This window comes from Argiope bruennichi, chromosome 2 (genome assembly GCF_947563725.1).
Source record: "Argiope bruennichi chromosome 2, qqArgBrue1.1, whole genome shotgun sequence".
NCBI classification, from domain to species: domain Eukaryota; kingdom Metazoa; phylum Arthropoda; class Arachnida; order Araneae; family Araneidae; genus Argiope; species Argiope bruennichi.
In genome coordinates this window covers 132,535,996-132,551,528 of record NC_079152.1, presented here as the reverse complement: position 1 = coordinate 132,551,528, position 15,533 = coordinate 132,535,996, and the positions used below count along the sequence as shown (strand labels likewise).

The following is a 15,533-nucleotide window of genomic DNA, read 5'->3' as shown; positions in this document are numbered from 1 at the left end:
CATTCCTGGGTCACGTCATCTGCACTCAAACTGTAAACATTTGCATTTTAATTTGATTGACCCTTCACCAACTTTGTTTTAACATATCTTTGAGAGTTTTCAAGATAAAATTCTGAAATTTTCTGCATCACATTATTAAAAGATGGGACACATTTTACTCACTGGGAATTTTTTTGTACGGTATCCGTATAAAAATTTTGTATTTTTTAAAATTTAATCCTCTGAAAATTTTAATCTATTTCATAACATTTTGCACCTTTTATTACGCAACTTTGCAATTTACAGTATATGTATATTATCAATATTTAAGGAATAAAAGCCGCAATCAAGATTTTGAGATGCCCTGTATATATATATATATACATATAATTTTATATATATTGTCACGGAGGTACTCTAGCGTGGAACTCCATGACACACACAAGAAGTAGAGGTAAACCAATTTATTAACTCAACTCTGAACTCAGCGACAGACAGATCTTCTGCTTTTATACTAACAGGGAAAGTTCCAGAGCACTTTTCTGGAGACAGTAAGAAAAGTCCAGAACACTTGTCTCGTAAATTAAAGAAAGGACCAGAATCTGCTGAAATAAAGGAATTAAATATTATATATATATATATATATAAAGAGAGAGAGAGAGAGAGATGAAGTCACATTATATGGAGAGCAAATATTTTTAAAGCAAGAATGTCTTGTCTTTTATTCTCTAAACCCTTTGACAAACACTATTAATTCCTTTTCAACTTTGATATTATTCAAACAAGTTATACTTAAATCAATTCTTTCTTTAAAATGATGACCACTCAGGAATAGAAGATAAGATTCATAATATTCATATTAGCAAATCCCAAAAAAACCCCAAAAAAACTGGTTAATCCTCTCGCTCTTTCACCATGGAAATATTAAAACGCTTATAATGTTTCAGATCTGAAAATTTATTCTAAGTCGGAATAAATTTTCCATCCATGACATAGATTCCAATCCAGATAAATCCGCACATATTCAAAAACAATATCGTACATTTTCCGACGCAATTACAATTCATTATCCCATGAACGTGTAATATGTATGTTAAAGTAAAATGCGCTTGTAACATTTGATTCTTAGATTGCAGGAGGAATTGTTTTATCACAGGTAGGAAATTGTTATCTATCATTTTAAAAGAATTGTCAGCGATTTCATGTTACTTTTTGATCTGTACATACGCTCTAGGAATTTGGTTTTAATACTGTTTTACTTTTTTTTCCAATGAATTTCTTCTCTATAATGAAAAGTTATATCGTAAAATTTAAAATAAATTCAATCTCCTTAAGGGGACAGTGGCCTTTATTAGACACTTTTCGGAACTATTCAATCAGAGTTAAGAAATTTTTTTATGTATATGTATTAAAATTTAAATACGCCATATTTCTTATAAACATTTTAAAACAAAATATATTATTTTTTTTAAAAAAATTAAAAAATATATAATTTTTTAAAATTTCAAAAAATTCTAGGCGATTTAAATTTTTCTATTATTTTTTTATTATTATCCAATATAAATCTAAGTATGATTTTGTAATTCCAATTGATTGCTACTATTTTAGAAAAAAATTTATGTACACATACTGAATTTTCATAGGAATTTTATGTTTTTCTGAACTAAAATTGACTTTTAACGAGCTAAAAAAAAACTCGAAACATAAAATTCATGCCCCATTTTCTTTCAAAGTTTGACCGAAATCTTTATTATCAATTTCATTTAATTTCTTCTATAATTCGGGCACCTGGAACATTTTAAATATATTTAAATCTAGTTAAAATAGCATTTCAGAAAATTAATTAAGTTGTACTTTTTTTTCTTAATCCTACAAATATTTTTTATAGAAAAATACATTTTATAACACTATCTTAGTTGAATATAAACATATATTTTCGTGATGAAATAAAACAAAATTGCACGTTTTCGTCCATTTTTTATTTCGTTCATTTCAAATTCCACTGTCTCATTAAAGTCATTTAATTCGCTACTTTAATGTCATAATTATGCAAGCATTGTCTTTAATATTATTTTTTTTACTAGAAAAAGTTACTCAGAAGACTTTAAGAACAAATATTTATATCAGATATTATCAATCATGTATTTTAACGAAAGACTTCATTCGCTTCTTGAAGGTAGTGAAACATTAACATGTCGTTACATCCTCAGAAAGGAAACGTTCTTTCTTTTTTTCTTTCCTTAATATTTTGTTAAAGTATTTTAGAGATAAAGTTAGAAGAATTCTTCGAGGGGTTTCGTACAACTGTTGATCAGAAAGAAATCGAATGTTTCCCTGAAATGCAAAATGTAAAATCTTTTAAATGAGAAATTAAAGATTGTTCTGGATTTATAATATTCATACCTGCAATGTCACAATAATTTACATTTTCTGGTTTGAAGGAATAGCACTTGCATTAAAATAATAAATTTTTGCATTATTTTTGATATTTTAAAATTATGATATTTTTGGTGTCACACTACGAATTTTCAGAACTAATAATTTAATTGTGAGAAATGAATCCCAAATTCATTTTGACAGTAAATAATTTATTAAAAATAGTTTGTAAATAGAAACTTCTAAACAATTTTACAAAAAGCCAATTAAAGGTGTATTTAGGAATAAAAGAAGATATTTCGTATTCGCTAGTTCATCTTGCAGTGGAAATGTAAATTTCAAATCCAATAACATAAGTAAGTCATTGAAATGAATCTGATTTGCTTTCATTTATGAGGAAGGGAAGCAAATAATTTTAAATGGTATTCAATAGATTTCAATTTTTTAAAAGTAAAAGAGTGGGTTATGGGAAGAAAAATACTGTAGAAAATTTGTGAATATGAGCAAATTATTATATGAGGGAGTTTGAAAAAGGGAGGGAAAGGGTTGGAATATGAGTTCGGGAATTGAAAGTTTTCTTAAAATTTCTAGCAGAATAAATGTTGTAAGAGTGAAGAATTTTAAAGCACTAACTGCCTTTGGCAACCAGTTTGTTCGTCCAAAATGCTCCCTTTTTAGGATATTTAACTATTTACATAGAATGTGTTTAACTCAAACTCAACCATGTTATTTAATGAAACATATGAATGAAATGGAATACTACTACAAGATATTGTGCTTAAAATATCGTTTAACAAATAATTTGGTTATATTATATTTTATATTTCATTATAGAAAATTTAATATAACCTAATTAAAATATCAGACTTTATCAGACGTTTAAGACTTAATATCAAAGTATTGTTCACAAAGCTGATTTGTGTTTGGCGATTTCTTGCCAAATGCAATCGCTAAAACTTAAAAAAATTTGGTAGTCTTCCAAGAGAGTGAAAATTTGGCGAGTGTTTGGAAGACTGACGCGTTTTTGATGTACTCGGCAAAAAAACACATTGATTTTAAATCTTGCCAAATTTGTGCAATGTCACCGTAAAGGTACATAATTCAGTAATTTCAGAGAATTCTTAGTTTTTTTCATAAAGTAACTGATTCTGATTTATTTCATAGAATTTTTAGATATTTCATGAAAAAACTTTCCACATTCTGTGAAAGAAAGAATTTCTTGCTTTATCGATAAGCGATTACGATAACAATAAAACATAGCGATTATTTGCCGACCAACAGTAAAGCATCATTTCGCCCTGGATTAAATTCACTGTTTGACGATAGATTGATACTTGATTTTTTTTTAATTTTAAACAAGCGAACCCTTTTTCCGAGTATTTCTAATAATATTTTTCAGTTCCATTAATTAGTTAAGCAAATCATTGTATTAAGTTCAGCTGAAAAAATGTTCTATGAATTAGTTGAAACGTTCATAAGAGGATCTATTTACATTTGATTGTTGCTAATCGATAATATATATCTATCGATATATAATATATATAGTTATAATGCCGAACTTGTTTGTATGGAAAAGCATTAAAATTGCCATTTAAATCATGTTGATGTCTTTGTAATATTACTGACATTATTCAAAAGAATACAAAAATCACAGCTCCGATGGGAAGAAGTCATCTAACAGCAGAAATTTGCAAGTGAATGCAAATGTAATATTAAAAAAAATATTGATGCGTGTCATCAGATAATCGATAATATGGTTTTAATTCTTAAATCATAACTTAAAATTTTAAAAAGAACTTAATGTAAACAAAAATTTCTTCTGATTTAGTATTTACTGTCACCTATTAATCAGTTTAAAATCAAGATCAAATTTTTTTAGCGAAAACTGTTTTTTTAACCATCTAGTAAATTCATTATCACTCATTTATTCCTTGTAATTAAACGAGATCTTATTAAAATCAAATATTTTGTGTGAAATACATTTATGGTATTGTATTTTTCTGCTTTTTCTAATTTTTCGTATAATTAAAACGTTGTAAAAACGATACTAATTTTTCTTGAAAATATTTTAATTTATTTGCATATATATTTAACTCCAATACAAATACATTTAATTGAATAATAAATTTTGAAGCATTTTATAACATTTTATGTACAATTTTCTCTTTAATAATATATTTTAAATCATTAGAACCCAATATGTAATTTTTTAACATGCCTCCAATTGCTGGAATTTAATTCAAACCTATTTTATTGTTTAATCAAATCTTTCATTCAAATATTTTGCCACTATTAGAGATATGATAGAAAGATTGATTTTTTTTAAATGTTTAACAAATGCTGAATTCCTAAAAGCATTAATTCAAGAATTGAAATTGTTCTGAATGTTGAAAAAAATCTGAATAAAATTAGATCCTAAAATTTTATTTTCGTTTAAATCATTACATCAAAGTAAAATACTATTGCATTTTCTCCTCGAAGATTGTAATATTTTTCAGAAAGAAAACTGAAATGTAATACAAATTATATTTCAAATATAAATATGAAAATCTATAAGAAAAATTTTCTTTTATAAGTTTTATTTTAATTAAAAGTTAGTATGATATGTATGTGATTATTATTAGTAATTATTACTTTAATATGATATATTTCTTCTAATTAATGTCAAAGTTTTTAACTAAAATCTATCATTTTCTTTTAATAAAGCGTGTTCCAAAACAATCCATATATCTAATTCCTAAGAGATGCATGCAGAATTTTAATTTAAATAACAAAGGGCAGGAATCTTACATTTAGATTATGTGGTCTGAAAAAATTTCCATTTACTTTCTTTGAGCAAAGTTACAGTCTTGTAGACAGAAGCAAATTAATAAATACAATTTTAAAGAATTTTTTCGCTTTTTTACAATTAATTACTTTTAATATTTTTCGCTTTTTTACAATTAATTACTTTTAATATTTTTCACTTTAAATACAATTTTAAAGAATTTTTTCGCTTTTTTAAATTGTAAATATCCGCGAGGTAAACTGTAATTGCATTTTATAAAATATCCCTTAATCATCGACAATTTTCCTATCAGATGGTGAAGTAGGGATTCTAAATAGCCTTTCTAAATGTCCGCCAATTTTTTCTGCAAAGGTAAAGTAAGTTCCTGTTTATTTACAATACTAGCGCAAATAGTACTAGTTCATGAGAGTTCGCCTGCCACACACCTTAACATATTACCTTCTTCACTATTTTTATAATCAGATCAGATATAATAAGTAAGAATTCCCTTGTTCTCTAGATCTGTTTGTCACGAATCTCCATTTGGTTTTGCATTGGAGGTTATTGGAATGGCTGCGCATACAACGTTGTCTTAAAAATGTTTAAGGAGTATGTTGTATTACTTTTAATATTTACATTCTATTGTTTTCAGAATTCAAATTTTAGATTTTAAAAGTGTACCGATAATCTTAAAATTAAACTCTGCATAATAAAATTTAAGGATTCTTGAAATTTTTCCATGTCCGAAATTTACAAAAATTTAATAAATTAGCCACCACTGAAGGTCAGGTTGTTCAACCAAATTATTGACTTTTTAGGCAGCTTAATATGAGTAAAAAAATGAATTTCATCGTACTATTTAATAAAAATGAAAACTCTGAGTATAATTGAATAAGTCTACAGGATGAGTTTGATCAATTCTGACAAACGAAAGAGCGTACAGAAAAGCCCATGGGAATATTATCAAAAACTATAATAACCCTGTCCCATCTCCAGCAGTTCCATCTATAACAGTTTACAAGTTAAGGCGAATAAATGAGTTCTGTTAAAAATCGTGAAAAATCCAAATTAAAAAATTCTGGGATACATCCTCACGTAAAGTTGGCACATATTCTGAAAGAATCACTAAAATCCTTTAATATATCACCAGTTTTATGAAAGTACACGGATTTACAGCCGAATAATATGCGCTGAAACGTTAGCGAAATTCAAAATTGAAATGTTGCCAAAATTTTTAATTTTGAATTCCGAAAAAAAAAAAAGTAAAGCTACAATTTGCCAAATGCAGCAAAAACATGTCCATACCATCGGCTTTCGAATGAGAACACCATAAATCGTTTAGGTGTTTTATTTCAGGAGAAATGAAGCCTTTTGGTGCCAATAGATCACGGAAATCAGTGTTCATTGAAAGAGACATTCGACAAAAATTCGTCAAGTAAAGCAATTACGGATAAATGGAAAGTATGCAAACCAATGTTATGATTTTTTTCGGATGTGCTTATGTTCTGTAATCTACCTGCATGGGCATTTCACACACAATCACAAAAGACAAGACAATCCACTGATTACAGAATTAACTTATCATTCTTTTAGATGTTTATGGCTGTTATTGCTTCAACATGGAACTTTGGATGTGCAATTCTTCAACTGCATAGATAAAGTAATAATTAATTTAAAATTATCCTTCGTCTTCCATATTATATGGAGATAAGTCACTGAAATGCATTTTTATAAATAGCCAAATTCTATGATCACCTAAAATTACGGTGAAATTAAGCAAGTAGAATTAATTCTCTAATTATTTTATTAAAATTGAAATATTATATATCATAAATAAAAATATATAAATATAATACATTTAACTAAACTATTATATATATATATATATATATATATATATATATATATATATAAATATATATATATATATATATAATATATATATATATATATATAATATATATGTATATATATATATATATATATATATATATATATATATATATATATATATATATATATATATATATATATATATATATATATATATATATTTATATATATATATATATATATATATATATATATATATATATATATATATATTCTTCTATTACACAAGGACATTTTTAATGGGAAATAATTTTTAAGCGTGGAAAATACGTTGCCTCTTATCACAAACAGCATTGTTAGACTTTACTTTAAAATGTCAAATGCTTTTCAATCAGATTGGTTCCATTTAATACAGATTATATATTGAACATTTTTTTTTCACACATATATTAATATTCATTACGTTGCAAGTTTCTTTTGTCTTTGGAAAACGCACAAATTTTTCAAAATGATTCTATCGTACAAATTTGCTACGTTATATTGAATGACGTTTTTAAATAAATTTAAAAGTGTTTTAAAAGAATTAAGCAACTTCTGCCTTAGAAAAGTTTCTTGATTTAAAATACAAGAGAAATTTTTATTCGTATAATTAAAATTTTTAAGCATTTCTGTGTTATTTCATACCTGAAAAAATGTTAATGATTCAGTATGTCTTATTTAATGCTGCTTTGATCAACTATTTTTCTTTATTGCAGAATCACTTTTCGGCATCATGTTCGCTAGTACCATATACGACTTTTTCACAGCTAACCGTAAGTTTCAAAATTAATTTCAATTTTTTTTCATGGTTTTCACATTTTTTCACAATATCCTAACATAATATCTTTTAGAAATGTCAAATAATTTTTTGTTTGACTTGTTTATTTAGCTATAGCTCAAGAAAGTTGCACATTTAAATTCTGCCGTTTTTTCTTAAATATATTGAAAATGATGAGTTTTGATAAATCATAAATCAAGATAAATGATAAATCAAGCTATATTTTATGAAAGTTAACTCAACTTACTAATTCTGAATATGAAATATTCATGTTAAAATATAATGCTGGATTTATTTCAAACATTTTATTTAAAAAATTGCAAAGGAAAACTGCAGCATTCAATATGGGAAGCCTGATTTCATTAAAAAATATATCATCAAAGATCACTCTATTGATTTCACAATTTTATAAAGGAATAAAGGAAGGTTTCAGTGTGCTTTTACGAGGATCTGAAACGAGCTTAATTTGACCAAAACTGAGGTGCTTTAATACAGTAACATTGATATAAAATTATAATCTATAATTATACGATAAGTCTGCAGCAAAGTATATAGGTTTTACTAAACTAATTTTCTATTTTTTTGTTGTTGTTTTTTTCATTTATTCTTTTTTAAGTCAATTAATCTACAGGGAGGTGTCATCTTATGACGTGGCATGAGTCAAAACCTCTTTTCCTTTTCTACTTTTTATTTCTATTTTTTTATTCTCAAACAAAAGTGAGAGTTCCCCAATGCTAGATGTCGCCGTTCTGTTTGCTCCATTCTTTCAGCTGACTACTAAAATCACATGGGATGAACACGCATGGTGACCGTTTAGAAGGGTAATTCTAGGCAAGCATTTCGGCTTATCCATCCAGCTAAATGCAGAGTCTTAAAAGTATTGAGCTTGCGTTAAGAATGGTCTCCTGTCCTGGAATGACTTTCCTAGCTGTTGTTGGATATAACTCTGATAAGGTCCAATTCTGGAAATTGCAAGAATTAGATACTGACAACCTTTCTTAGAATTCCTTCTTGCAATAAATTGCAATCAATATCATATGGCTCCTCTAAATTTGAAAGGGGTTGCTGTTGATGCAATTATTTCAACTTCTTCAAAAGGGAACTCAATTAGCTTAATTTCACCTTATATAAATTAATTTCATTTTACGTCTTCGTATTGAATGAATAAAGGCTATTCAGACATCAATTGTAAAAGGATTGACCGAGTGAAGTGATTTGACAGTTACAGTTTCTTCTCAAAAGTCTTTGACCTTCTCGCGTGGTATCATTGGACATCACACTGCACGCCGAACAAATATCGATGATTGCATAATAATGTCAAAATATGTTGTCTAAATCTTTCTTATTCCAGATGTATACGAATCCATTTCTATCAGATATTTAATTCGAAAAACTACAATCCAAATTTCGCAGTATGCTTCTAGTACTAAGTAGGATTCAGTCGTAAGTCACTCTCAGTAAGAGTGCCGTCCTAAGACCACATGTGCCGAATGTGAAACACTTGTTCCTGACTAAAATAAATGTGAATGAGATATTTGCAATTTTGTTAACAGCTTTGGTGCTCGTTACTATCATTCTAGGAGAAAAATCTGAGAAATTACCAAAAACGTTCAAAGAAATATATCTTTTCTAGTTGTCATGAAAATTGTTATCAGTCAATAAACAAAAGAAGGAATTTCTTATTATTCGCTATTATAAAAGAAATATATTGAATTGCAGGACATTCGATGAAACCTGAATGACATTTTAAAAATTTAAATTCTATATAGTAGAACAATTTTTCATAATTAACTACATATATTTCTCTAAACAAAAAGATCATTACAAATTGGTACTTTTGAGTAAATCTTGATATGTCCAATCTTAAAATTAAAAAGAAAAATGTACCACTTCTTGCAGACTTGCGCTTCATTACGAATCTCAGAAACCCTCTGAGATCGAATAATCCTAAATATGAGGATTAGAAATCCCGGAGAAAATTAGATTTAAGCAGAAATTCGGTTCTTAAAAGAAATCACAAATTTTTTTTTCCGCATGTTAACATTCTCACAAAAAATACAGAACCAAAAGCATTCTTTGCTTTCTTTCGCTTGTTTCCAATTTTTTTCCACTTTGGACACAGTCACAAATGAGACCGTTGAGTATCGAGCCTGTGTATCACTCCTTGTAACACAATACTTTTTATAAAACAAGTGGGAGCACAGAAACGTGCGTTTATTCACAAGTTATATTTATAAGAAGAAAGTTAACAACATCTAATTCTATTTATCAAAATATGCTTATTGTACAGGAAGCGCATTGTCATTTAGTTCTATAGAGAATTCTGAGAATCGTATTTCTATACAGAATCTTGCCGCTTTTGTACAGCTCCAAAAGTACTTTTGGTACAAAAGTACTTCAACTTTCATGAAGTAATTTAATTTGGATAACTCATTTAACATGTATGCATCTGACAGCATGTTCTAATTGACCTTGACCTCTAATTGACCTAAACACAAACTGCACTGTCGTTAATGCAACCCAACTATTTATCAGCATAATTTGCACCATATTATTTCCTTGCATATATAAGTTATGTGAATAGTTTCATGAAAATATTCATCATTTTATCATTTTGTAGATACAGACTACAGATTTAAACTTCTATGGATAATAACAATTATTTCACTGGAATGAATATCAAAATTATCACATACACAGTTGTAAAATACATTCCACAAACTAATATATGGAGCTTGCTTAAGAAAATTATGCCGTACATTAAAAAAAAAGCAAGATAATTAAGAGAAAAGGGGCCATTTGTATTTTGCAAAAATTCAATTTTCAATTTTCGGATCATAATATAGATTTTTACCAATTATGGAATTATACATTTCAGAAAAAATGCCAAGGATCGAAATTTATCCTAAATACACACCTGAAGAAGACACAATAAGGAAAATTAGAAGAAATTGGGGATACAGTAAGAAGAAGTGCACATGCGCAGATTTTCTATTCTCACGTGCTGAATTAATATTTGAAGGATTAAACGTATGTTGTTTGATGTTTATAAATGAGAACTGACGGTCTGATCAAAATGCAAAATATTATCAAACCATATCATTATAGTGCTGCTGAAAGCAGAGTCTGATATGATATAATCAGGAAATTTGTAACTGATTGAGAAAGATCTACGGGAAAATTTCAACATTTATTTTTATTCTAATACATAATGTATACAGTAAGAAGAAGTGCATATGCGCAGATTTTCTATTCCTCGCCTGCACGCCCCGATCCTGCTGAATAAATATTTGAAGGATTAGGCGTATATTATTATTCGAAGGAGAGGTTTTATGGGAAAGATTTAATAAAGGAATATACATTTTAACATTATCATAAGAACCTGTAGATTTTATGTATCACCCTATTATTTGAACGGTCGTAAAATTTCAAAAATTAACAAAGTCTCCTAGCCTCGTAGCACTATTATGTTATACAATATAAAGGAATGGAATATAAATCAACCATTCTTTGTGAATACCAAGGAATGCCGTACAATGTTCATTGTATAGCAATATTCAAAAGACAAGGGAATTTTAAAAAGTATTGATACAGGAAAATAAATTCTAACACAAATATATTAGTTTTTGATTTATGATTCATTTGATTTGGAATTCTATTCCAAAACAGTTACTGAAACGTTTTTTTTCAATTACTGCCAAATATTGTATATAATTTTCTGAAAATAACATTGAATATTCTATATTATACAATGTTAAACACTATAGTGAATACTACATATTATTTTTTATCAAAAGTAATTTAAAAGCTATTACTTTTGAACTTAACTGCCATAAATTGCGTTAACAGAAAATCCTATTCACTTGAAATGATATTCTTAACTAGAAATCGTGAAAAGTTATTGAATTAAAAGAAAAATTCAAAGTTATATGTAAATTTACATCCTACTTTTCATTTTCTATTGCCTGCTATTAAAGCACAGTGAAAAAATGTCGAGTTTATCGTTTCCTCTTCATTTGCTCGACAACTGCGAATGGGTTCTGGTCTTCAAGCTTATTTATTAGGTTATTAGGTCAATATTTCAAAGCAGTTACAGACAATTCTGCTTTTCAGGACGTGCAATCAAGCATTATTGTAATTGATTTTTCGCAGAATTCTATTACGAAATTATACAACAACGTCGTAGTCGCCTGCGACCTATGACATGCATGTAGATACCCTATAGTGGTAATTAATAATGATATTGGTAATTAATAATGATTAAGAAAATAATTAAAATTATGTTTCTAATACTTAATATGTTATTTATTAACAACAAAAGAAATTTCTTATGCTTTTGAGATGATTACATTTTTGTTGCTTTACAGTGATTCGAATAATTTAGACATAAATTACTAAAAAATAAAGATATCTTCATTTTGACTTTAGCATTGAAGCTTAATAAAAAAAATTACATTTCAATACTTTAAATTTGAAAAACAAAATTTATTGAAACAACAAATTTCCTTTTTTTTTTTTTTTTTGTAATATTGGCTTATAAATTTGTAGTTCAGAAATAAAAGGATCCTGTGCTATAAAAATAATGGTTTTAAATTTAAAAAAAAAATAAATTACAGTAAATGTTTGTCTATTGCGTATTATTGTATTTTGCGAAATATTTTATTATTTTTAATTGAAATTCAATGCACTTAAAATATTTAAACAAATCATTTCAGTTTCAGCGAACACTTAACATTCTGTCCAACAGAAAATAAAATCCCTAAAAACTAAACTAATGTTCATCAGCAATTACGGTGTCATAAGTTTAACTGGATGCCTCATCTCTAAATCAGACTTGTTTAAATTTAACTATTACTATTTTTCAATATGCCTTTTATGTATTGAGATTCATCCTTGCGATAAAATAATGATGGAAAGGTTAACATTGAAAAGATATACCGCTGGAAAAAAAACCCATAATAATTGATGAAAACAATATGAAAAACTAGCTATTACCCTCAACTTCGTTCGCATGGAAATTTTCATGTTAATGCATGAGAACTGAAGATCTCATCAAAATGAAAAATGTTATCAAACCGTATCATTATAGTGCTGTTTAAAAGAAACTTGTAACTGATTGAGAAAGATCTAGGGGAAAATTTCAACATTTATTTTTGTTCTAATACATAATGAATACAACATTAAGTCCTGGTTTGGCCTTGGGATTTGTTGATCGCCATTGTAAAAGTCAATTTTAAGGGAAATTGCGACCTCTTGAAACAAAATGGTAAGATCTTTGGAATAACAGTATGCGGGGAATTAAAGCACTGTCTCTTTAGCAGCTCCTGTAATACGTCAATACTCCTGTAATAATTTTCTACGTCAATTAGGATAACGCAATGCAGATTAGAATTTTTTTTAATTTCCTTTATTCTGTTTTATTTTAATTTAAAAGTACTTCAGAATGAATACGAAAGATCAGTTAATTAACAATTTTTAATTTTAAATGAGTCAAACACTAAGAAAATAAACAATCATTTGAAATAATCGATTGAAAATATGTTAAGCCTAACCCCTTTAGCGCGGAAAAGAAAAAAAACTGAAGCCCTACACATTTGGCGGTTGGGAAATGAAAACTTTTGGCGCGAAGTTAGTTCTTAATTAATAAAAAATTAAGCACTCGATTAACCGGAATAAATAGTAGCCTATGTCCTATTCCAGACTATAATCTGTCTCTGTGCTAAATTTCATCCAATTCCGTTCAGTAGTTCTGGCGTGATTGACTAACAAATATCCATCTATCCATACATCCAAACTTTCACATTTATAATTGTATAGATTAGCTGTCTTCATTTTTAGAATTCATTTTAACGATTAGAAGACTGCAACAATCACTGAATGATTTAAAACATGCAGAATATTTTTAACTCTTGCATATGAAATGTCAAAAGAGAAAGTCTTGAAGTTGATAAAAACATCCCTCTTGACATATTACAAATATCACCAAATTTAAATCTTCTTGAATAAAAACATTAAAAAAAAAGGAAGGGGAATTAGGCATAATTGTGCTCACATATGGACTTAATAATTGAAATTTGCCATTGTGCCAATTGTCCTCTAAATTTACTTGCTAGATCACTCATAACTCTCATGCTATGACTTTTTCCTCCCTCTTTTGACCTGGATACTTTTTTATTATAAATATGTGTCTTAAGAACAAATTAAGTTTTACAGTTACATACTGAAAATATTTTGTTTCTATATTTAGATGGTTTGTTTAACACATACTTCTCAATGGCCACGAAAATAACTAATTGTTCTTATATTATAACATTTTCATCCTGATGATAAAATTTTGTTTGATAGTCGATTTCAAAAAAAAGCACTGAAAATTGAAATTGACATTTAGTCTCAATGATTAATTCATTTTCCTGTTCCAGATTTCGAACACTATTATGTATTGCGTTTTCAAATTCAGTTGCTAAAATATAAAACTCATTTTTTAAACCGTTCAATATATAACGGCAATTTAAATGGTAGAATAATACTTTAAGAAAAAGTTTTACATATATATATATATATATATATATATATATATATATATATATATATATATATATATATATATATACGAATTTGGACTAAAAGATTGTATTGGAAATTAATTGCTTAAATAACGTCTAATACAATACGAGGCCCGACACACATTTAAAAAAAATCACAATAGGAAAAGTATTGCTAGAAAAACATTATAATTGCATGAGTGTGATAAGAGAACATTTGGATTTTTCCGCATTAAAAATATTTAAAATATGACCGAAATTTGGCGCTCACATGTCAAATACAGACCACAGTAATTTAACTCAATGAATTTTATTTTAAAACAAATGATGCTGAACAAGGTATTAAGCATGTGAGATGTTTAAATAAGCCTATTATAGCTGAACGTAGCCTGTCGACATCGATGTCACCAACGACCCCTTGAACGGCATTTTACACCACCAAAGTGGTTGGAGACTCCCGGTTTACACGAGATTTATAGTATAATCACAACCAAAGATCCGATTGTGTAAAGTCTGGGGATCGTGAGGGCGACTGAATATTACATCCTCGGCTTGACACTCAGTCCTGAGTATCTAGGAGGGACATCTTGACGAAACGAGCAACGTGAGACGGGGCGCCATCTCGCATGACGGATACGGCAGGTAACGCTTTGTTACGAAACAGCTCGCAAAAGCGTAAGATAATGTTCTGCAGTGACGGATCAGTTTTCCCAACCGGATGTAGGACAACGCACATCAAAAAAGAAAGGGTCGTGGATTCCCAGTTCTTATAGAAAGATTGAACCACATTCTATATTTGGTAACGATAACATGCTGCTTGCATCAAATGATGGATCCTTTTCCAGTCTTGTGTTTTATAGCAATATCCTGATTTGCATCAACCATCTCCTGTTGGCGGGTCAGCCCATCTATTGGTCATTTTTTGAAATAATTTTGAATGGGAAAATAATCCGAAGACTCCTTGAAAATAATCCGAAAACCACGATATTCTTAGAGCATTCATTTTTTTATTATAATTTTTTGAAGTTTGCACGAATTTACAGCGCACCCTATATATAAATATATAAATAGCTTCTAATTTATATATTCTCAGAATTATATTGACTCAGAATTATGAACTTTCCTTTTCTAAAATGTTAACACGTCAAAGATATATTGTTAAATATCCCTAAAATATCTGGAAACTGTATAGAAATTTAGACTGCTCAATTTAATAGGA

General features: G+C 27.9%; 1 protein-coding gene across 1 annotated transcript in view; it reads left to right on the top strand.

The window, feature by feature from the left end:
- The first annotated feature begins 1,007 nt into the window (after positions 1-1,007).
- The window catches only part of LOC129961940 (elongation of very long chain fatty acids protein 4-like), a 40,788-nt gene continuing 26,262 nt past the window's right edge, over positions 1,008-15,533 (top strand). Inside the window, exons 1-2 of the mRNA XM_056075584.1 lie at positions 1,008-1,135; positions 7,711-7,767. Coding sequence (XP_055931559.1) covers positions 7,728-7,767 — 40 coding nt within the window. The 5' untranslated portion in view covers positions 1,008-1,135; positions 7,711-7,727. The remainder of the gene's footprint in view (positions 1,136-7,710; positions 7,768-15,533) is intronic.